This window comes from Dasypus novemcinctus, chromosome 7 (assembly GCF_030445035.2).
Source record: "Dasypus novemcinctus isolate mDasNov1 chromosome 7, mDasNov1.1.hap2, whole genome shotgun sequence".
In the NCBI taxonomy this organism is placed as follows: Eukaryota; Metazoa; Chordata; class Mammalia; order Cingulata; family Dasypodidae; genus Dasypus; species Dasypus novemcinctus.
In genome coordinates, this window is record NC_080679.1 from 13,599,019 (window position 1) to 13,622,240 (window position 23,222).

The 23,222-nt window shown below is 37.8% G+C and overlaps 2 protein-coding genes across 52 annotated transcripts in view; one reads left to right on the top strand and one right to left on the bottom strand.

The window, feature by feature from the left end:
* Window positions 1–2,627, bottom strand: part of FBXO36 (F-box protein 36) — a 96,246-nt gene extending 93,619 nt beyond the window's left edge. Inside the window, exons 1-2 of one of the 2 annotated variants that reach the window (XM_058299980.2) lie at window positions 2,542–2,627; window positions 2,174–2,290 (exon numbers count right to left, since the gene is read on the bottom strand). In XM_058299980.2, the coding sequence (XP_058155963.1) occupies window positions 2,174–2,269 (96 nt within the window). In that variant the 5' untranslated portion in view covers window positions 2,270–2,290; window positions 2,542–2,627. Of the gene's footprint in view, window positions 1–2,173; window positions 2,291–2,390; window positions 2,469–2,541 lie in introns of those variants that run through there. The other variant, XM_058299981.2, reaches the window with a different exon arrangement.
* Window positions 1,571–23,222, top strand: part of TRIP12 (thyroid hormone receptor interactor 12) — a 175,767-nt gene continuing 154,115 nt past the window's right edge. For 15 of the 50 annotated variants that reach the window (XM_071216080.1, XM_058299956.2, XM_058299959.2 and 12 more), the window contains exon 1: window positions 2,640–2,897. The gene's annotated coding sequence lies outside the window, so the exon portion shown is untranslated. Of the gene's footprint in view, window positions 1,638–1,796; window positions 1,914–2,593; window positions 2,898–3,344; window positions 3,513–5,731; window positions 5,795–16,380; window positions 16,411–23,222 lie in introns of those variants that run through there. The other 35 variants (XM_058299931.2, XM_058299936.2, XM_058299950.2 and 32 more) reach the window with 19 other exon arrangements.

Sequence of the window (23,222 nt, forward strand, 5' to 3'; positions counted from 1 at the left end):
TTGAATGAGAGAAGGAGCCCTGAAATCTGGGCCCTATTTTGGAGAACAGGCAACATTTTTTGGAATAAAGGCAGAAGGAAAGTGAAAAAAAAAAAAAATGTAAGAAACAATTTTAGAAAGCCTCTCCAGAAAAAAATCCATTTCATAAAATACATTTTAAATCTGGTCTTTCTGTACGTATTTCTGTCAGGCCACCTTTTACTGGATGTTTGGTTTTCTGTGCTAAGACTTAGAAAAATTACCCTGTGGTTAGAAAATAGCATGTTCTCAAGACAGTTGACTGAAGATATTTTTTGATTTGCTATTTTTTAACAACAAATTTTACTTTAAAAAGAGAATGAATTAATCAGATTTGAGATTAACACTTCCTTGGAGAACGGATATATTTAATGTGTTTCACAAAAAGGAAATAATCAGTTCTTGAGAAAGATTTTGTATATAAGTAATTGACAGAAAGAATAAGCCCTGAAATAAAGGAGAGTTTTGGAATCTATCTATCTATCTATCTATCTATCTATCTATCTATCTATCTATCTATCTACCCACCCACCCACCCACCCACCCACCAAGAATATTGGCATAAGGGAAAAGATTTTATAAAACAGAGGAGTAGGAAGAAGGTGTGAGCCCAAGTTAGAATGGAGCATAATGCCTAAAGAACACCAACAGAAGGATTTTTGAGGAGACCGTTTGGCTGGAATTCTCCTATGGTTAACTTACTAAAGTAGAAGAAAACAGTAAACAGGTATACAACTTGTTGAGGTTACAACATTATATTGTTGGCACGCATTTAATGCCAGATCCTGAGGGAAAATAAAATGCTCACAGTAAAAATGTTAAAGGCAAATTATGAAAAGTCTATAAAGTATAGACTAGGACATTCTAACTAACTTGAAGTGGATGAAAATTAAAAATGCAGCAGAATTAGACGATTTTCAGTTACTCATGTTAGAAGGTGAAAAATTATGTAAGAATCATAAGTTTGAAAACAACTGGAAAACAGCCAATAATCCTTCTAAAGAATGTATTAAAAAATTTCAAAAATTCCCTAATTAACTGTAAAACCCCCTGAAAAAGTGTTTAATTAAAAAATTACGTTTGACACACAATCACGTTTGTAATACTGTTGATTTTCTAGGGTTAGAAAATAAAATATACCTGTTATCATTTCTACTTAAAAGGTCCTTTTAAAGTTTCTGAAAAATTCATTCTCTGCCTATTTTGTTGACGGGTTCATGGGAAAATTGATAGCATATTCAATATTCATACCAAAACATAAATATATAAATTTCTAAATTTTGTTTTATAGCATCCCATCTATTAAAGTGCAAGGTACTAGAGTAACTCAGCGACAGGAGTAAGGCTCAGCCAGGAATCAGCAACGTGTCCTGAGTGGAGGCCCAGCTCAGTCGCGAACTTGATAATTTCTTGAGTACAATAAACTCAAAAGCCCACCTTCAATAACTTTAGTCATAAAAAATAGGCCGTTGGTTAGTTTCCTCCACCGATAACATAATCCTCGGTCTTATTGTTGTGGAGCAGATGTCATTATGGGTGGGGCTGACGCGCACAGCAGCTGAAACATTTTTGTACCACCCCCCGCACATTTTCAATGGGATAGAAGGGACTCCAAAAAGGTAAGGAGAACGCTCGCAATTTCTCCTGTAAATAAGGAAGTTCTGATGTGGCCGTGGCGTTCGTAAATACCACAACGAGGTTTCTAAAAATTCTACATGATTAAATCGTACCCTGGAAAGAGATCTTCCCTTTCTCCCCTCCCCTGCCAGCTCCTCCTCGGGACACTTGGCTGAGCCTTTCTTTCCCTCCTTCCCACACTGAGGTGAGGCTGCACACCAGCCGAGGACGCCGGGATTTCTCTTCGCGCGGAGGCAACTCTGCGGGTAGGGACCTGGGTTGGCGTTAAGGGAGCGGGCGGCGTTAGGGGAAGGTAAACAAGGCTCGCCAGGGACGAGGCGGGCTGGGGGAGAGAAGGGACGAGCGGACCGCAGGGCCGTGGAGGCCGAGGTGACGAGGGGAATCTCCCGGCTCCGAGTTGGGACAGGCAGCTTCCGGCGGGCCACGCTCGCTCTAGGCCTAGCCGGGCTCGTGTTCCGGATCCCTACCCGGCTGGGTAGGAAGTTAGGAGAGAGGGTAAACCGCGGCTCGCACTTGCCTGGGATTTGGTGACCAATAACTGGTAATAGTCTTTGCTCGGCGCCGGGCCTTGTCCTACGATTTCGAACAGAGTCACGGGCAGCCACGACGCCATCTTGGGACGCCACCGCCGTCGCTAGGACAACCAGGAAGGGGCGGGATTTAGTTGGGGTCATGGGGCCAAAGCCCTAGTTTAAATCGATCCCCGCTTTTGAGCTGGCGGGGGGTTTTCTCACTTGGGGTGATCGCCTCCTCCTGTAGGGACCACAGGGAACCCCGATTCCATAAAATTTCCCCTCGAAGTCTCGGGTGACCCGAAGGGGAATTAGTTCCTGCTACCACGGAGGGGAGGGGGTGACCCCGGCGGAGGGATACCAAGCAAAGTACCACATTTCCCTTCCTGGTCCCTCGAAGGGATCGGGAGGAGATCGGAAGCCGCTGGGGAAGCCGAACCGGACCGTCGGGGAGGGAGGGGCGATGTGATGGGCTGCGTGTAGGCAGCGGGGCCTGTCCCGCGGACTAGCCCGGCGGCCCGAGGGCAAAGTAGTTCCCAGAGAGTGTTGGAACGGGAGGGGAGGGAGGCGGCGCGGGCGGAGGCGCACGCCGGCCGCGGTGCTGCGGCTCAGCTGATAATTGAAGGGACCCGAGGAGTCGCCGCCGCCGCCGCTGGGGGGGCGGGGGGAGCAAGTGGAAGTTACTGCCGCGCCACCGAGTCCTCACCGGAGACTTTGGGGCCTAACTAGGTAATTGGAACTCATTTCCGAACGGCGGGGCAGGCCTGGGTTGGGGGGGGACGTGCTGAGGGGCTTGGGTGGGGGGGGGAGACGGGGGGAGGAGCTGGAACAGAAAGTCCCAGGAAGCCCGGTTGTGTCACCGCCGCGATTCGACCCCCGCTCGGCCTGCTCCTTGGCGGCGGCGGCGGCGGCGGCTGGGCCGCGGAAAGGACCGGGCTGGGGGTTGACGGGCTAAGCGCTCGAGGGAGAGCGCGGCCGGGCGGGAGCTGGGGCGGGGGGGGGGGAAGCGTCGCTGGGTACCCCCTCCGGCCCCCCGCGATGTGGAGGGCCTTTCACTGAACCGGGGTAAGGCGTGCGGGGCTTGGGGAGCCTGGGGGGCCGGAAGTGGGTTTAGGAGCTTGGAGGGCGTCTAGGAAGAGAAAGTGGGGGGCCGGAAGTGCAGGTGGGGGGTGTGAAGACGGCAAGGGTTCCCCGGAAATGGGACAGGGGGCCCGGAAACGGGGAGCGGGAAGGCTCCAGGGCCGCGGACGGCCCGGAAATGGAAACTAGGGAGCAGCTCGAGTGACAACAGTTGTGGGAAGCGAGGGTCAGAGGAGGGAGAGGCCGGAGTGACTTTAGACCACAGTAAGGGGTTTCCTGCCGAGGGGGGACGGTTGAGGGCGGGCGAGCTGGGAGCCGGGATCCACACAGGGCACCCTTTTTTTTTTTTTTGTAGTAGTGGGAAGTTGAGGCTTAGGGAGGATGATGACGAGGGGGGCATGCACGGGGCATAAAAGGGGCCGAGAAACTTGGTTGAGAGGAACTGAGCATCCTTCTGAATGGGTCAGAAGGGAAATTGGGGGTGGGGGGGGTTGGGACTTTAGGGGATAGGAGGGACAAATTGTCACCCCAGTCGTATTTGGCATTCAAAGCGAGTCAGTCGATTAATTTATTTATATGTGGATTATATAAAACCCATTATAATCTTTGTCCATACAGTTCACCCTCTTTCCTTTTCCACACATAATGAGTGGGTTTCCAATGCAGACACAAGTTAGAGGGGAGTTCATCTAAGGAAGGTTGCAAAGTCCCAAATCCTGCTTTCCTTGAAATAACAGAAATCCATAATTTGCTAGAGGGAAAAAGTAATAAGCAAAAAGTTAAAAACACATGCACATGTGGGGGATGGGACAGGAGGGAATTGGTTACTCTGGTGAGATGAGGGAAGAACGGAGGGGTCTGCTTCCAAACCTTTAAGACGGATTTTTGGTGGTTTCTTTTGACTTTCCCTGGGGGAGGTTTAGCTTAAGCACCGTGTCCGAGGTGCGTATTAATTGCTTCGTTAGTTAATTGGGGGAGAATGTGTCTTGATTGTAAAGGAGTGTGTGTGTGAGGGTGTGGGGAGGGGTGGTTGTACGGTTAATCACGGTTAATCACGCAGTGGATCTGTACTGAGGGGACATCTGACTCCTTCCTCCCTGTCTCTCTTTCTAGTTGGCTTTCCCAGGTCTTCTTGCCTGGATTGCCAAATCCCCGGATCCCGGGGCTTTATTTACTCTGCCTTGTAGGCCCTTTAGTGACGTTTTTCTATTCATTTCGAGAATATCTTAAGATACTTTTGACAATTTATTTTGTAAAGACCTCAGAGTAGAGGCCCAGAGTCTCCTCTCTAAAAAACAAAACAAAAAATTGTGGGATAGAAAGTTGAAAGAGCTATTGAGTTAGGGTGAAAAACCGACACTTGGAACAAAGGTTCTTGTGTTGGAGAAAAAGGCAAGAGGCCTATATATGAGGCCTGTGTGTGTGTCTCGCATTTGCACCCAAGGGGGGAGGAAGGGACACTGTTAGGGTTGACTAGAGGAATTAGCATCAGAGGTTCAGAGACAATAAATTGTGTAGGTTTTCTTTGTGACTTTTACATATACAGCATGGAAAGAGATCAATATTAACAGTAAGTTTTAGAATAACCACAATTTCTAATACTTTCTCTTGACAGTCACTTCTCCATGTTCAGCCCCAGAAATATTGATCTCTAGTGTAGCTTTTATGCTGTTTTGGAAGATTGTTTGGGGAGTTTTTATTTCATTTATTTTAAGCTTAAGAGAGCATATTAATAGGGTTGGGGTTGAGGGCTTTGTATGCTTCTGCCTCCTTTCTCTGAATGTGCCAATATCCATAAGAATTGAAGAACTATAATTTAAGAATGTCATTGTTTCCGTTCTCTCCCTAGTTTCTCAGGAGTCAGATGAGTGGTTTTTTAAGTCACTTAGCTGACATTTAAGGCTTAATTTGTGTCCATGAGCAGGCTTTTTGTTTTAGTTTTTTATTTTCTACAATTTTTAGAACACTTTTTAGTATTTAGAGTTCCAGAAGGTGCTATATTTTAAAAAAATGAACAGGATGCTCAGCCAGGGAAAATCAGTGCTTTCACCTAGCAAAGTTAATTTTGAGCAGTATTTGCTTTTCCATTCCAACTCTTAAGATGACTGTATTTATGTTATCTATATAAGGTTTTATGATCCTGTTTTATGGATATCATCCTAGCAAAGAGGATAAATCATTTGTCTGGGAATTTGAAAGCTGCAGGTAGCTGTGGGACCTTGAGCTAGTCACTTAAACTATCTGGGCTCCATTTATTTTATCTGTAAAATGGGGATAGGTGCTCCCTTTTCTCACCTCATTTGTTTGTTATGAGACCCAACAGAGATAGTGGCTGTGAAAAACTACAAAATGCTAGATAAATGTAATTTATTACCATTAGTTTTAGAAAATTCCATTACATATTTTGAGGTCATAAGAAAAGGGAGAGTGGGTGTAGCTCAGTGGTTGAACTCCAACTCCAGCTTCCCCCGTTCATTCTCTAGTGCCAGTACCTCCAAAAAAAGAAAAAAACTTCCAATGGGGGAAGGGACATCCAAGTAAGGTAGGTTGAACGTTCTTGTCATTTTTATTATTGAATTTTGTACCTATTCTGTTTTGTGGCTCTTAGGAAATTGACTTTCTAGTGTCAGTAGAGATTACAATGAAGGACAAACACTTCTGAATTTTGATCTCTTTGTTTTCTTCACAGGAACTAGGGAGTTGTTTTTTTGTTTTTGTGTTTTTTCTTTTTAGTGCCAAATTGTGCCCAAACCCTTATAGGGGAGTTACAGGAGGGGATCTTTTTGAGTAAATGTGGTATGTTGCCCCTTCGTTTTTCCCTGTGTGCTAAGCTAATTTAATGGTCTCAAATTGAACAGCGACCCACTTGTTGCTTTCCATCTTAAAGTTGCTCCTTTCTACTTGCCAGCTTGAAGTGTCCTTTTTCCTCATTTAAATCATTTTAGGTTCACTTCAACTCACCTCCTCAAATGAGTTCCTCAAATTGAACTTCCACCCCTTGCTCTTTTCCTTTTCCTTTTTTTTTTTTGTTACCTACATAAACTGTTTTTGGGTTATATTGCTGAATTTGACATGTTGTGTTTTTGTTTCCCTATTTGGATTCTAGGTTTCCTGAGGGTAAGGATTATCTCATATCACTGGTATGCATGAAAGTGAACTCATAAACCTGATTTAAAAGTAACCCTCATTTTCCTTCTCACTCTAGACTGATAAATGTTATCCTGGTCTTGCTGAATATGCAGCCTTTCTTCCTCCTGCTTGGAAGGTTTCCTGGCCCCAGCAGTCCAGAATGCTTCCTGTAGTCATGGCCTCTTCATATGCCCCCTGACTAGTATGCCATCAGAGTACCTAGATGGATATAAGTTGTCAACTCCAAGTCCCAGTTTAAGCCAGTGGATTATTCTCTGCCTCTTTTTTCATAGACCACGCTGCTGTTAATAGGGTCAAGCCTGAAGGGAGACTGGGCCAGATAGAGGGGAAGAGTGAGTATATGCGAATATGATGGATATTACACAATAAATGTAATTTATAGATTGTTGTGTAATCTTGGTTCTTTAGTTCTTAAGTGTAATGTTAGCTTTACATTTGTGCCCTTTATTTTAGTGTCTGTGTATGGTTTCAACAGCTGTGTTACAAACTTCTTGAGGGCATAAACTAGCAGTTCTTTACATATCCTCTACCTGGTCTGCTAAGGTTACTCTACCTAGTGAGTGCTTGCTGTTATTTCCAGTAAACAGATAAGTATGCTAAGGCTGGAACTGTCTCTTGGTGGTTGTGTTTTTTTTTTTTTTTTTTTAAAGTAAAATTTGATTTAATTAAGGTCCTGGATTTTTAAAAAATGCAGTTCTTTAATTAAATCTAAGAACCCAATTTATTGATAGTTTCAGATAATTGGCAAAAAGAGGTGGTTTCCTAGATTGAAATATGCTCTTCTAATAGTTTTTCCTGAGGCCTTTTAGATTTTAGTTGAGTCTTGTAGTATTAAACTGGATTGGCTAGAAGAAAAAGGAACTTGTCCATTATTCAGACTTATTTGCTTTGTTTTGAGTGTGCAGAAGCTGTTGGTAATAGTTTTGTGGTTGTGCTTAATTTGAGAAGTCATTCTAGTGGCCTAGAGTAAAAAAAAAATGCTGCTTGCTACTTTGCTTTCATTGGTTCACTAAGGCACTGTTGAAGTGTGAATCTGATTTGAAGATGAAAAACTTGGATTTCTGCTCTGGCTAATGCCCTATCTTTGTGGCCTTGGGCAAATAATTTAACCTTTTTGAACTTTAGGTGCCTAATCTGAAAAATGTGGGTATGGCAATGATTTACCCTAGCGTTAATTGTCTTCTGTTTGCTGGGCACTGTATTTAGAAGATTAGGCTACTGAGATGAACTGAACGTGGGGCCTTTCTTCCAATGAGTCACTGCAGCATTAAGGATTGCCTCGTGCAGTAACACCCTTCTATCAAGAACATACCTCTACTGTATTCAGAGGTATCCTACCTGAAAATATTTGTGTTTATGAATTCCAACAGTATAAGGAATAGGAATTCCGTAAAGTCAGTATTCTGTTTTTTGAATTTTTGTTTGTTTTTTATCTCTAGCATCTAGCATTGCTTGGCCCAGAATAGGGATTCTTTAACTGTACATTGAAGGAATAAATCTTGTGAGAATAAAATAAGATCCTGTACTTGAAAGTTTTTCGTAGTGGTTTAGAGTCCTGTTTTATTTTTTATTCACTTTTTGGATCATTGCCAATGCTAAAATTGGGGTGTTTTCAATCAGTTGGTATGTAGTAGAGACTGAATGAAATATTAGTTTAAATCATACAAAGTAAAAAAAATAGGATAAGCCATTTCATATTATTGTCTATTTGCATATAGTAGTTGATCATTTAAAAGCTACAGGAGGCCTTAAATATGTTTGGATATAATGCAAAATGACTTGGTTCCATCTAATTTATAATAGTATGCATCATTTTAGTTTGCTGTATTTCTTTAGAAAGGATGTTATCCTTATGGCATTATTATCCATACATGAATTATAATCTGAAGTGACTTATCAACATGATTTCAAGACTGGTGTTAAAGCATTTCAATGTATATTTTAATCAATTTGTTGGCTTTCATAAGCATTGACTTCTATCTTAACTTCAGAACTCATACTCATTTCACTTGAAGGCAGCATTCTGAATAAATAGATGTACCTTGTCTGTCTTCTTCATAGATTAAACTAAGGTCACATTAACTCAATTTGAAGTCCTTGTACTGGTAAACATTTGTGATGTTTTGGAAACCCAAAGTGAGTGTTTACACCTGGTTCATCTGAAATTCCTTGTTGAGTTGTAATTTAAACTGCTTTGTATTTTCAGAGAGCAGGTTCATAGAGATCATATGGAGGCCCCCATTTTAAAAAATTCTCAGATATCAGTGATTGTAGTTGTTGCTTTTGTTGCTTTGTAAATAGCAAAGATAAAAAATGCTGTGGTCCTGCTGTGACCCCAGTGTTTTGCAATTCTATTTTGCACCCTTGTCTGTAGTCAGATTGAACTGCTTGTGTTCTCTGAACACACCCAAGAACTTTCCAGCATTCTTGACTGTCTTTTACGGTTTTACCTACCTGGATTGGTACACTTTCTCCGTCTTGTATCTCTTGTACCATCAGATAAACACTTAACTTTTCTTCCAGCAGCTCCTCTAAGATTTTCAGTCTGCATACTTTGTCCCATTCCCCTTTTGTAACATTTTAATCAGTTATGGTTTTCACATTCTGTATTACATAATTAGTTGTTTATAGCTTAACTACTTAACTTAGATCTTTGACTTCTTGCTGGTAGAGGTGTCATTGTTTTATCCCCACAGTCCTGCACAAGGCTCCTGGCAACATGCGTTATGTGTGGTAGGTGTCAGTGGGAAGTTTATTTTGGTGACCCATGCTCCTTTAAGGAGCCTCCTGCCATTATTTGAGAAACAATACTGTGAAATAATATTAGCATAATATGCCGTAATTTACTGTTGACTTGTTTTCGGTTTTCAACATTTGTAGCCAAGTGTAGCATCCTAGATTATAAATTTTTCAGCTTTGTAAGGCATTAGAAATATTGGTAGCTTGGTTATCCCAAGTTTAGTGTTTGGAGATTGTGTTTATTAGGAAATGAGAGTTTCTTCTTTAGTACATATTTATCTAGTGTTTACTGTACATCAGTAAGCTGTTCTTAGATGAGTACAAAAGAGACTTTAATAGTCCTTGTGTTCAGAATTCAGTTACAGTCCATATAGTTCATACATACAGAACTCTTGTCTAACTTACTTGATAGCTCATATCTAGGAGTATAGTATTTAGCATAGAGAAGTATTCTGTAAATATTCTACATGTAGGTTTCCTACATTTCAGGTAAGGTTTTTGGCTTTACTAAATAAGTTGTTGGTAGTATATTCATTATACAACTATTTCATCAATCATTAATGTGTATATATTCTGCTTCCATACAAGGTCTATTTTTGGAGAGTGCTGAGAAGAAATAAGGTTTATGAAACGAGATCTCTTCAGAATTATTTTATTATAGAGAAGTTCAAAGTTATGACAGTAGAGGAAGACAAAACATTTTGCATATTTGTTAAGTACAAAATTGAGTTTCATACTGTGAGTACATAAGTTCAGAGAGAGATTCAGTCCAGACTGAGTTTCTGGGAAGACTTCCATGGAGTGAGAAGGTACTTGAACTGGCTTAAAATTTTTGGGGTAGGTATAGAAAATGGGGAGCCTAAAAGTGTAATTGTGGTGAGGATACAAATGTAAGGCAAACAGGCCCTCTGGAGCAAATGGAGTGTATATGTGTGTGTGTGTGTGTGTGTGTTTGTGTAAATGGAAATATGTTTGGATAGGCGATTGGACATGAGATTATAGAGGTTCTTAAATGGTAGGTTAAGAAATAAGACTTAGTAGACTATGGTGAATTATCATTGATCCATGAATAGGGAGTGGTAACGTGAAAGGAGTGTGTGAAAATATTTAATTTGTAAATAAACTGAAAAGGAAAATAATAGTGCCTTTAGATCTTTATCTTTATGAAATTTTGCTTCCTTTTCTAGGACTTTATATCAGGGTTTTTTGGTGATAAGTTTTGGGGAAGTAGAAGCCGTGAATGTAAAACATTTGTTTAAAATAAGTTTAAAAGGTTTTGTTAAGTAAGAAGGAACTGGTTAATTGTCTAGATGACTCTCCCATGTCCTCTGTTTAATCACAGAATTCTTCCTTTAGTGGAAGCTGGAAATCATTTTGTCTCCGTACATTCAACTATTGTTTATTCAGAGTGGGTTTTTAAAATTTTTTGTTTTTAAATATTCTTCAAGACTTAATATGTGGTTTTTGAGAGTTACTCAGTAATTTGTCAGTCTTAGTTAAAGGAGAAACTTTTGCTTAGCATCTTAATACAGTGAAGAAATATTTAAAACAGGCAAATTGTGGTTTAGATATTTACATACTTTTAAAAAAGTACAAATTAATATTACCCAATTTAATCAAATTCAGTATTTTAACAAAATATTTAGCACTCTGGTTAATGTTAGAAAGTGGAATACTATCCCTTTGTTTTTTAATAAAAGTATATACATAGGATTTTGGAAAATGAGGTTAGATGATGGCTGAAGAGAAAATAAGGATAAAAGATAGAATATTTTATTCAGGGGTCTGGTAACTGTAATATTTAGCACTCTTCAGTATTTTTTCATTTCTAGCATATTCTTGTGGACTTTCCTGCTTGCAGTTTGAACTTAGTATTTTTCCTTATGTGGCAGTTGCAGAGATGGTTAACTATTTGTACAAGTTTATGACTCAAAATAATACCTGTTTGTGGGGTAAGTAAATGCTGTATAGTCCAAAATTTGGGGGTTTATGGAACTTTAGAATAAAAACATTTCTGAATTATTTGTTTTCCTGCCATTACTTGTAAGGATGCCTATTTTTCTGCAAGATGCTCAGCCATACAACTTCATGTTTTTTTCCCCATGTAGTTCCATTTCTTATACCCACTTAGGAAGAGCAGTTTAGTGTCAAGAAGAAATTAGTATTGATCTCCTCACCCCACCCATCCTGGCCCAGTTCCAAATGCACTTGTGTTTTCTCCAGTAGGTGGCAACAATTAGACTGATTTTTTTTTTTTTTAAGGAAAATTCTGTATTTCTTTGTGATTAAACTTGTTTGCTAATTATTTCTTAATTCTCATGTTAACGTGCACATTTTTGCCTCAGAACGGTTTTATCAGAAAACTAGATTTTTAATCCAGGGTTCATCTCTCCTTTTCTGTTCTACTCTTCCTTCTGTTTTTTGTTTGTTTGTTTTGTTTTTGTTTTTTTAAAGTTTTGCCCTACCAGTTTCTGACATGAGGTAAGAGTTGGGGAATTTCATCCTTCGGTGTGGCACTGTAAGATAATCTGCTTCTTCCTCTTCTAACCAACTAGTATTACTTTTCAGCTGCTGGTATATTAGGCCATGCCATTTTTTCCCAGGTATCATCTCATGACACAAACTAGGTACTACTGAAGGGAATTACTGAAAAGATAATAGATCATCACTTGATGTCCTTGTAGCACCTGTTTTTTTTTTTCTCTCTCCCAAAAACCTTTATTTTCAGGTTTTGTAACACCTGTTTTAATTGATACTTGTTATATCATAAACTAATTTGCCCTAATAGCAGAATTTGTTCCTTCTGTGGAATAAGACTACCACTACTTGTGTGTTTACTTATTTAGCCATGTGTATTAATGCTTTCTTGTTATTAAAAAAGGAAATGAAAATGATTCATAATTTCATAGCATTATGTTTTTTGGGATACAATTAACTTTTTTCTTTTCTCTCCCCCTCCCCCCCGGGTTGTCTGCTCTCTCTGTCCATTTGCTGTGTGTTCTTCTGTGTCCGCTTCTATTCTTGTCAGCAGCACTGGGAATCTGTGTCTCTTTTTGCTGCGTCAGCTCTCCATGTGTGCTGCGCCACTCCTGGGCAGGCTGTGCTTTTTTTGGGCGGTACAGCTTTCCTTGCAGGGCACTCTCCTTGCGCACGGGGCTCCCCTATGTGGGGAACACCCTTGCATGGCATGGCACTCCTTGGGCGCATCAGCACTGCGCATGGGCCAGCTCACCACATGGGTCAGGAGGGCCCTGGGTTTGAACCCTGGACCTCCCATATGGTAGGTGGACACCTTATCAGTTGAGCCAAATCCGCTTCCCTACAATTAACTTCTGAGAATTTATCGCATTTAGAGAAATTCAGAAATTGTTCAGGATGCTTGCTGAGTTTATTTAAATTTTTAATGTGATAGTAAAGGATTTGAGGAGTTTGCCATCTTTTTTGAGAATATTAATGTCAGGAATGATTTTACTCTTTTTCTTTCAAGGAATGTTAAGGATTTAGTAGAACAACCATTCTAAACATTTTTGGAATTCTGTTTTAAGATATAGTATTAGAATCTTGGTGTAAGGGAAGAAATTATCTTGATTTGAGCAGCTGGCATACATATTTTAAAGGTGTTGCTTAGATTGCATTTTACAGTATGTTCAAATCTAGAAAATCAATCATTTAAGATGTCTGTCCTTAGTGAACCTACTCCAGCAAAGGAAATAGAATGAATGTATATGAATAATGAGCAAATGATAATGTATTATTACAAAAGTTTTATTTTTATTTTTAGGTACCGGATATTGAACCGGGACCTCATACATGGGAGGCAAGCACTCAATCACTGAGTTACATCCGCACCCCTGCAAATATGTTTTAAATAATTATTTTAGGCCCTGAGCTAAGTTTTGGGGTTATAAAGGCACATAAAATGTTGCCCTTGGCCTTGAGCTTCTAGTTTCATGGGGAGGATGGAAAATTGGGGACAAAATGAATCATAAAAGCCCTTAAAATGAATTCTGAGACTTTACTCAGATGCCTCATCAGGTGACTTCTTATTTGGAATAGAAAATGTATTGAAAATATTACCAAGTTATTTCTCAGAGTAGTTGTATTTTCTGCCTGCACGATAGTTGCCCACATTGAATTCCAAATTTAATTCCTTTGTGCTTTGGTGATGTGACTTCCACTATAAATATATCTAATAGTCTAATGGTCTAGGTCATATCAGTGATGTGTGTGATGAATGGGATAAAATTAAGGAAAAGCTTCATGAGCAATAATAGTGATAACTATAACTAACCTTCATTGAGGCCCTCTCAGCTCAGTGCTTGGCTTATGGAATTGTACATAGGTTAGCAGAGTCTTGAAGAGGATGGAATGCATAAATGGGGAAGAGAGTTTGACATTGTAGAAAGTATAATGAAGGTGGCTGAGGGTCTGTGTGGAAAGGGGTGAGAAATTTTTCAGTGGCAAAGGATAGTATACTGGGTAAATACATTCTGCATTCTGTGTTTATTTTAATGAGTTCTTTGGCCCATATCTTTGCATAAGGAGGATGCGCCATATTTTTTGCTGTGCTTTCCCTTGGGCTCTTCCTAACCCCATTTGGAGTAATATGAGTTAATGGAAAATAAGACAACAGTATGACATTCATATGTGTGCATCCATTTCCTTGAACATTTTATTTCTCTTTAAAAGTTGGCATTTTTATCACCTTTTTCATGATTATAAATATATATTTTGAAGGCAGTGTCATATAGAAAGAATATGGACTTGGAAGTAGATGCTTGAAAAATGGTAGTAGCTGCTGCTGTTTTTATTCATAGAAGTAGTGATAAAGAAAAATATATATTGACTTGGATTGTTAAGAGGAATGTTTACACATTACCATCCTCCAGAACAGGAGTTAGCAAACTTTTTATAAAGGGCTGCATAATAAATATATCTGGCTTTGTGGGCCACACACCATCTCTGTCCTAACTGTCATCTGCTGTTGTAGGGTGAAAGCAGCCATTGACTGTATTCCAGTAAAACTTTATTTACAAAAACAGGTGGTGGGCCCCAAGTGGCCTTGTGTTATAATTTTCCATCTCTTGTTTCACATCATTATTTGCTGCATTAACTTTGTTCAGAGGAATTTGTAATGTTATCTATATGTTCTAAAGATAATGTCTTTTTAGTGATAAAGAAGCTTAGTGTAGTGGTTAAGACTAAAGGGGATTCAAAGCCTGGCTTCAGTGCTACAGTATGACCTTGGGTAAATTACTTTTATTATAATTTTTTTACTTTAGCTTACCCATCTGAAAAAGGAAATAATAATAAAAATAAAGTGCTTAGCACAGTTCTTTTATGTAGTTAAGTGATCAAATATTTGCCATAATTTTTCTGATAGAATATTGGATTTTAGAAGGAGTTTAATAGTGGCTTTATTCTATTCTTCTAAATGATGGCTTACTTGCACAGTTGATTAAAATTGATAAAGTTATAGTTTGGTACAGTGAATTATTTGTAAGATGTTATAAAGGTGTTGAATAAATTTAATAGACAATTTAAATGAGATTTAAAGATAGAAAGGCAAAATATTCCTGATATTGGCTAGCATTAAGTGCTTCAAGAAATTGAGGCAGTGGGGTGAGGTGTGTTCTAAATTTGATGCAGGTTAAAATATTTTATCACTACTAATTACAGTATCCTTGACTACCAGCAGTATGATGTGGCTAAATAAGGTTAAGTTTTTTTTATTTCTGCTTCTTTTGATATGATTTAAAACCTTCAAAAATATTGCAAAAATAGTATAAAGGAAAAAAACAACAAAAAACAAATAGTATAAGGGATGTCTTGGTCAAGTTTTTTCATCGTGAGAGGTTAAATTTGTTTTCTTTTAAAACTTTTATCAATTAAAAGCTTTTTTGAGGAAAGGAAGTGGATATGATTAAAACCTGCTGAAACGAAATAAATTAAAAACCCTGTTGAAAGATCAATATAATGAACACATTTTTGTCATGGTGGCTCATTAACAGTATTTATATACTTGCTGACTTGTCATAGTGTGTATTGGATGCATTGTAATGTTTTATTCCTGCCTCTTGGCCACCTTAATGAACATCTGTTTATTATACTGAGCCTCAGTGCTCTCATTGGCGGTTGGACACTCCTAAATGACATGCTACTTGAATGACTTTATTTGCTTTGTACAGTGAGTGCACCCCTCCCCGCCTTGTAGTTAGTGGACTTGAATATGATTAGGGCACTTTGTGTGCCATCATCTATTCCCCAAGCTTTTAAATGGGTTGAGTTGCAAAATCGAACTTGCTTGAATTGTGAATTAAGTAGGTAAGTTCAGAGTGAAGGCTTGAGTCAAGTGGCTGTAAGAGTGATAACTTTGGTAGCTCAAAGTTATATTTAAAAATATCATGGGGGGGAGTAGGTGTTGCTCAAGCAGTTGAACACCTCCTTCCCACATGGGAGGTCCCAGGTTCCTTCAACAACAAACAGTACGCAAACAAACAAAGAGAGCCAAGTCAGGGGAGGTGATGTGGCCTAGTGGTTGAGTGTCAGCTTCCCACATAAGATGTCTTGGATTCTGTCCCCGGCCCTGGTGTCCCCCCTAAAATAAATAAAAATACTTTAGTTCTCAGTTTTCTTCTCTTGATTGAGGGATTAATAGGGTTTTTCTTTTCTTTTTTAAAGATACTTTAAATCCTCTTGTTTCTAAAATTTAGGTTTGAGAGAAGAGAGTAAAATGAGGTTTTGTTTGTTCTACAGCAAATAGTAGGGCCCGTAGGGTACTAGGCATACATTATTGTGTATTACCTTTAACTCTTCAACATGTGTCTCCTCTATTCCTAACTGCTCTCTCTCCCTTTTGCCTGCCTTACTTAATGACTCCTGCTATCTGTCCTTGCCAGCCTGAAGAGTCTCAGGTGAGATGACTTAAATTTTATTTTTAAACTTTTAATTTCAGAATAGTTTTAGATTTACAGAAAAGTTGCAAAGATGAAGTTCCCCTGTATCTTCCTCACCCAGTTTTCCCTGTTATTGAGATCTTACATAGTGTGATATATTTGTAGTAACTAATGAACCAATATAATACTGTTTTTTGGCCTTTTTTTTTTTTTTAGGAGGTACTGGTGATTAAACCTGGGGCCTTATACACACAAAGCAGGCACTCAACAACTGAGCTACACCTGCTCTTCAGATGCAAAAAAAAATATTTCCATGGTTTTTACCCGATTTTCTTTTTCTGTTCCAGGATCTCATCCATTATACTACATTATATACAGTGAGTGACTTTTAAAATCTCATCATTTTTGAGGCATTTCTTTCTGATTATAAACTATAGAATGGTAACTAAATTTTTAAAGAAGTAATTTATTTTTAGTGGTATATTTAGTGGTAAAATATACATAACGTAAAAATCATTTTAACCATTTTAAGTAGACAATTCTTTGACATTCAGTATATTGACAATACTCCGTAACTTTCACCACTTTCTATTTCTAGACTATTTTCATTATTCCAAATGAAAACTCATTTAATACTAACTCCTCATTCTCTTCCCTTCACCTTGGTAACCACTATTCTGCTTTCTCTCTCCATGAAGTTGCTTATTCTTAGTATTTCATACAAGAGAAATCTTACAATATTTGCCCTTTTGTGTCTGGTTTATGTCACTCACATGTCTTTGAGGTTCATCCATGGTGTAGCATGTACAGCAGTTCATTCCTTTTTTATATATTAATTTTTATTTTGTCTTCTCTTTGACTTCATTTCTTTTTATAGCTGAATAGTACTCCATTGTATGACTATACCACATTTTGTTTTGCCTTTAATCTGTTGATGGACACTTGGGTTGCCTCTACCTTTTGGGTATTGTGAATAGTGCTGCAGTGAATATAGGTGTCAGATATCTAAGTCCCTACTTTGAATTATTTTAGGTTGAATTGCTGGATCATATGGTAATTCTGTGTTTAACTTTCTGAGGACCCACCAGACTTTTCCACAGTTGTTGCACCAGTTCTCTCCCCACCAGCAATGTACAAGGGTGCCCTGCCAACACTTATTTTCAGTTTAAAAAAAAAATAAAAGCCATCCAAGTGGGTAGGAAGCAGTATCTCATTGTAGTTTTAATTTGCATTTTAAAAATTGATAATGATATTGAACATCTTTTCATATACTTATTCATTTGATTATCTTCTTTGAGGAAATGTTTATTCAAATTCTTGGCCCATTTAAAAAATTGGGTTGTTGGTCTTTTTATTGTTGCTTTAGGAGTCCTTTATTTATATATATACACTGTATATTAAGCCTTTGTCAGATGTATGGTTTCCAAATATTTCTCCTATTCTGTAGGTCGTCTTTTTAACTTTCTTGATAATGTCTTCTGCTGTACCAAAGTTTTAAGTTTTTATGAAATCAGCTTTATCTATTTTTCTTTGATTGCTTGTGCTTTTGGTTTAGAATCCAAAAATCCATTGCAATTTTTCCATAACTGCCTTTTTTCTTTTTTTTCAGGAGGTACCAGGGATTGAACCTGGAACCCTTGTTCATGTGAAGCAGGCAGTCATCCATTGAGCTACAACTGCTCTGCAGTGTACCATTTTGATTCCCTTCCTTTCTTTTATTTTTTAGTAATTTTTTTTAAACAAATACATAGGACTCAAAAAACAAAGTATATTAAAATGTTGAAATCTAGGTCTCAAACTATTAAACTAGTTTGTTGTACTATCATGTTTCTTAACACTTTCAATAACAAATGTAGCAATTGTTCAAAGTAGTTATGAGTATTAGTGAGATTTTGGGATTTGCAACATTTTTAATGTGATGGGATAAAATCGCTGATTTTTATTGATGAAAATTCCAGGGTACTGCCAAATTGAGTTGTGGTCTGTTGCCTGTTAAGAATAGAGGGAAATGTTACATTTCAGTTGGAAGTTAGTACAATTACTTTTCAGTCTAAGTTCATGAAAGGTTTTTGCTGTAATTCTGCATTTTGAAGAAAATTTTAGTTTCATCTATCATGACTTATCCCCTAGCCTGGGGCAGTAGCTCACTTTTTCTTAGGTGAAGGAATTTGTTGTACCCCTTAACCCCCAAGCAGGAATCTTAACAGTGAACAAAAGTGGAATACTTCATAGGTAACGTTGTACTTTCTCTTCTATGTGCCATTCCTGCACCTCCTTTATTTTCTTTGCTCCAACCCTGCATAATTTTCCTCATAGCATTTACCACTTTCTAAAATCATTTGCTGTTTGTCTGCATCTCCCACTAGAATATGAGTTATCCATGAGGGAAGAGACTGCCTTTACCTGTTCCCCTGTGTATTCTATTAAGTGGGGCAGTAATATTTGTTAAATAAATGAGTAGCTGAATAAGGCTTGCTATTCCCATAGAACATCTGTCATGACGAGGCCTTGGTGTCCCTGGTATAGGAGGGGTAATTTTTTTAAAAACCTGTAAAGAACTGTAACTAAGGGCATTAATGTACATCCCTCAGGAGTTAATACTTCCCCCCCGCCCCAACTCCAGTTTGTTTTCTCTATTTTTTAATTCCTATAGGTGAGAAATGATTGAGCACAGCAGTTTGGGGGCTATGATTTTGTTCAATTCTTTCTCTTGGCTTCTCTGGCTTATTACTTTCTAGTTTTAAATTTCAATGTGGAGTGGAGAAAGAAGATACTACAATTTTATGAATTCTTGTATTAGTGTATTCAGCAATACTATTTGGTACAACTTTTAGAGTAGAATCTTATTTTAGTGATGCTGTATGTTATCACTTTAAAATGTTGGTTTTTTAAAAAATTTATGACTATATACAACGAGCTATAAATAGAAAGTTATACACTGGATTTGATGCGTTTGAATTTATCCTTTTAAAGGTCAGTGCATAAGAGAATTGGCCTGAGAGGAGACTGGCGTTCTGATCTGATTTTAAGCATAGATATTTAGGCATAGATTAGTTTCCTTTGAACCTGTCCTCCTCTCTTAAATTTGAATAATACTTGTTCTTGCTGTAAGCGTGGATTTGTTAGGATTAAAGGGAGAGGTACATCTCAGAAGTCTTTGTACAAATATGAGTATGTCTTAATAGTTTTTGTCTTTGTTAGTGGGGGAGATTATGAATGTCCATAAAATGAGTCATGCTTAAAAGGTATCCATCTTGATCTGGAGGCATAAAAAGTGAATTAGGACTTTTTAAAGAATTTAAACACTAATTGGGTCCTGGGTTAGCTAGAGCTGTTACTTAAGATTGACTCTTCTTGTGTATGTCATGGAATCCTTAAGGATGGAAGCTGGCAGCTAGACCTTAGGAACAACTAACTGAAGCCACCAATTTTGACACTCTCTCCTGTTGCCTTTGCTCCTTTGTCTGTTTTATTTATCTCTCTATCCAAAGACTGCTTCCTAATTTGGCTGTGTTAAACATAGCATTATAACACCCGTCTTTACAATCTAGGCACTCATAGAGTCTTGAGGAAGGATTCTGATTGGTCCATTATAGGTCATTTGCAGAGTCCTGAGTCCTAGTTAACTTGTGATAGGCGTTGTGGGAATATAGCAAGTTTGTTACATAGTAGTACGTGGCAACTTCCATAGGTACCCATGGGAAATGGAATGGGTAGAGAGAGAATCAATGTTTGGTTATCTTTAATACAAGTAACCGACCTGTAGTAGCATTTAATGAGATGTCTAAGTTTGCAAAGTGCTACGAAGCACTACAGAGTTGGTAATATGCCGAAACATCGAGAAATTAAAGGCATGAACATTTTGTAAAACTTTAACAGACGAAACAAGATTTCAAGTGAACTTTAGTGTGGGGGCAAGTGTAAGGTAATGAATTTTTGGAAACTCAATCTGAACTTTTGCTGATCAGTAGTGAATTTTCACTTGTCTAGTAAATTATTTAGATATTTTTCTAGAAGTGTGCATATTTTCCAATATGAGATTTTCTGGTTACCTTTTCTTGCAGTTGATTTCTAGTCTGCATTGTGGTCAGAGAACATGCTCTGTATGATTTCATTTCTTTGAAATTTGTTGATTTGCTTTATATTTTTCATATTTGTATCTTTATTGATAATTTTTATCAGTTATATTGAAAAAGCTTATTAAAATTTCATTGGATTTGTATATTTTTCCTTGTTCTCTCAATTTTAGTTTTATATTTTGAGGACTTGTTAAAAAAACAATTCAATTAATAGCTTACATATATGAAATATGCTAATGTCTGCAGCTTACTTTGAAATGCATGAAATAGTATGGATCAATGCATGGATTGATCAGTACTATGGATGGGTGCATTAATTAGTAGATATGGACAGATATTTGATAAAGGATATGTAGCAAACTTGTCAAAAACAAGCTGATGGGGTTATAGGTATTTATCAGATCGTTCTCAGCTTATTTGTATTTTGAAACTTTTCATGGTAAAATGTTGGTGGGGAAAGGTAGTGAGAAGTAAGAGAGAAATTAAAATTGAAAGCTGGATTTTTAAAAATTGGCTTTTAGCTAGTCTGTTTTACAAGTTTTTTTAAACTTGTATTTGTGCCCATAAAGAACGGTAGCTATAGTCTTTTTGATTTGAATAGGACTTAATTTTTTTTTTTTAATCCATTCAGCTGAGAAATTTTTGTTTTAGGCCAGAAAGCTTGAGCCACTGGTTTTTCTATTCTTTAGTGTGCCCAAGACCCTCTGGCTTATCCTTACTGCTGTGTTTATCTGTCTGTATATAAAGAAAAGATCATGTGCTCAGTTTAGGAAAAGGATTTTTGTCAATATAGTTTAATTTATTGGTCAACTTGGGTAGTTCGACTTTGCTTTCAATGCTTTCCATCTTTATGTTTTGTCTTAGCAGCATTGAGCAAAGTGTTTAAGGCACTATTCCTCAGTACTTAAGAATTAGAGAAAGGCCTGAAACATAAATGAAGACATTTTTTATAAATGTCTTTTGACAGAACTGAGTGTTATAATAGTTGTTTAGATACACTGCGAAGAGTTGGGTTGGGTGAAGTGTAGAATTCTGCATCCTCTGAAGTTCATTATTAGGTGCATCTCATTATCAGAAGACTTATGCCCAACTTCTTGTTACTTATGAGGAAGTAATACTTCTGCACTGAGGAACTCAGAAAACAGAACATGAATATATGTATGGTCATTGTGGCCACTTTTCAAGTGGGGAGAGGACAGGATTTGTTTTCTTTTATGTATTTACCCTTGAAAGGCATAAGGTTTTCTTGATAACCTCCCACTATGTTAGTGTTGGGAGAGAGCAGGATTTAAAGGATGAATCAGTGAATTGTAGATTGACACATTTAGGTCAAGGATGATTTGCTTAATTTTTCTCATTTCTGATATTACTGAAATTTCTGTGTCATAGCTTTAAAAATAAAGTGGTAATGACTTTGAAAACAAAAGCAACAGTCTCTTTTCTCTCCCAAAGAAAACTCTATTTTAGAAAATAATTTTAGTTTATAAAGTTTCCCAGTGTATACAGAAAGAGAATCGTGTGATGATTCTAGGACACCATCAACTCAAGACCACTCTTTACATCTGTACTCTGACACAAATTTCAGTTCTTAAATTATTAGGTCTGCAGATATTTCAGTGTGCATCTCTAAAAGAAGAGGACTTTTTAAAGATATAAGCTAAGTACCATGATGGTATAATGAAAAAATAGACTTGACATTCCTTCAGTTATCTGTACTTGCCTGTTGTTGATATATATGTCTCTTAAAACTTAATATGTGGTTTCCGTCTGCCTTTTCTTTTTCTTCTTGCAATTAGCTACTGTTTATAAGTGTTTTACATTTCAGTTAATTTTCATAACAGTGATATATAGCTATATTATTTCCATTTCACAGATAAAGAAATTAAGACTTTCTTAAGAAAGAGCTAGGACTTTGAATAAAGAAATAGATGCTCTTTACCCCTTCTTCTTAGGTGTGTTTGACTCTTAGGTGTGTTTTTCCAGAATTTTTTTTTTTTCTGCACATACAGGAAGAAATAAAAATTCATTTTCAGTCTGTCTTATCCTTGGGGTCTCAGTTTAAAATACCATTCAGAGAGGTGTTACCTCATGGCACACTGAAGTATTTCTCCCTTCCATCTTCCTGTTTTTCTCTGTCATAGTTCCCTCTGTTCTCTCTTTTCTGGCACTTAACCACAATATGCAAATAGTTTAATTAACTTTTTTATTTTCTGTCTTTCTAGTTGAGTATGAGTTTCATCATAGCAAAGACTATGCTTGTCAATGCCTGTCACATAGATATTCACATATGGGAGTTAATGATGTTCTGCACTTTGTATTTTTCACCCCTCTGTAACAGTGGAAGATATATAGGTCTGCCTCTTTGTTTTTAATGGTCTCTAAATATGCCATAAATTTGATATTCTGTAATTATCTAACCATTCTTTTAATGAGAACATTTGAATCATCTCTGGTTTTTTCACTATGACATACTGGAGTGAGCATATTGATTACGTATATCCTTGCATACTTGTGCAAGTATTTCTTTAAGATTGGATTCCTAGAAGATTCCTAGTAGTGGCAGGATGTGGGAGAGTCAGGAAGGTTTATAAGGGAATAGAAAATAATGTACTTAGAACAGAAAAATGTGTAAACCCGTGTCTCTGTGTCAGTTCTTGTATTAGGGTTCTTTAGAGAAACAAAACAGATGGACGTATTTATGTAAATATTGTGAGATTTATCATAGTAACTGGCTCCTGTGACCATGGGGATTGTCAAATCTTAATTCTGTAGGGCAAGCCACAAGTTAGGTGCTTTGAAGAAGGTTTCAGAGAATTCCCCATGAGAAAGTGCCTGGCTTAAGTAGCAATAGAAATCCTTTTTTTTTTTTTTTTTAACTGCTGAAATCATCAGTTCTCCCTTTAAGACTTTCAAGGGTGAGACTACTCATTGCTGAAGGCAGTCTCCTTTGTCGATTGTAGATGTAATTGGCCATAGCTGCAATCTATGAAATACCCTCACAGTAACAGGCCAGCAGGCCAGTGCTTGCCTGACTAACCAACTGGATACCATAACCTAGCCATGCTGACACATGAACTTCTACCCCTTGTCAATTTGGCATCCATACATGT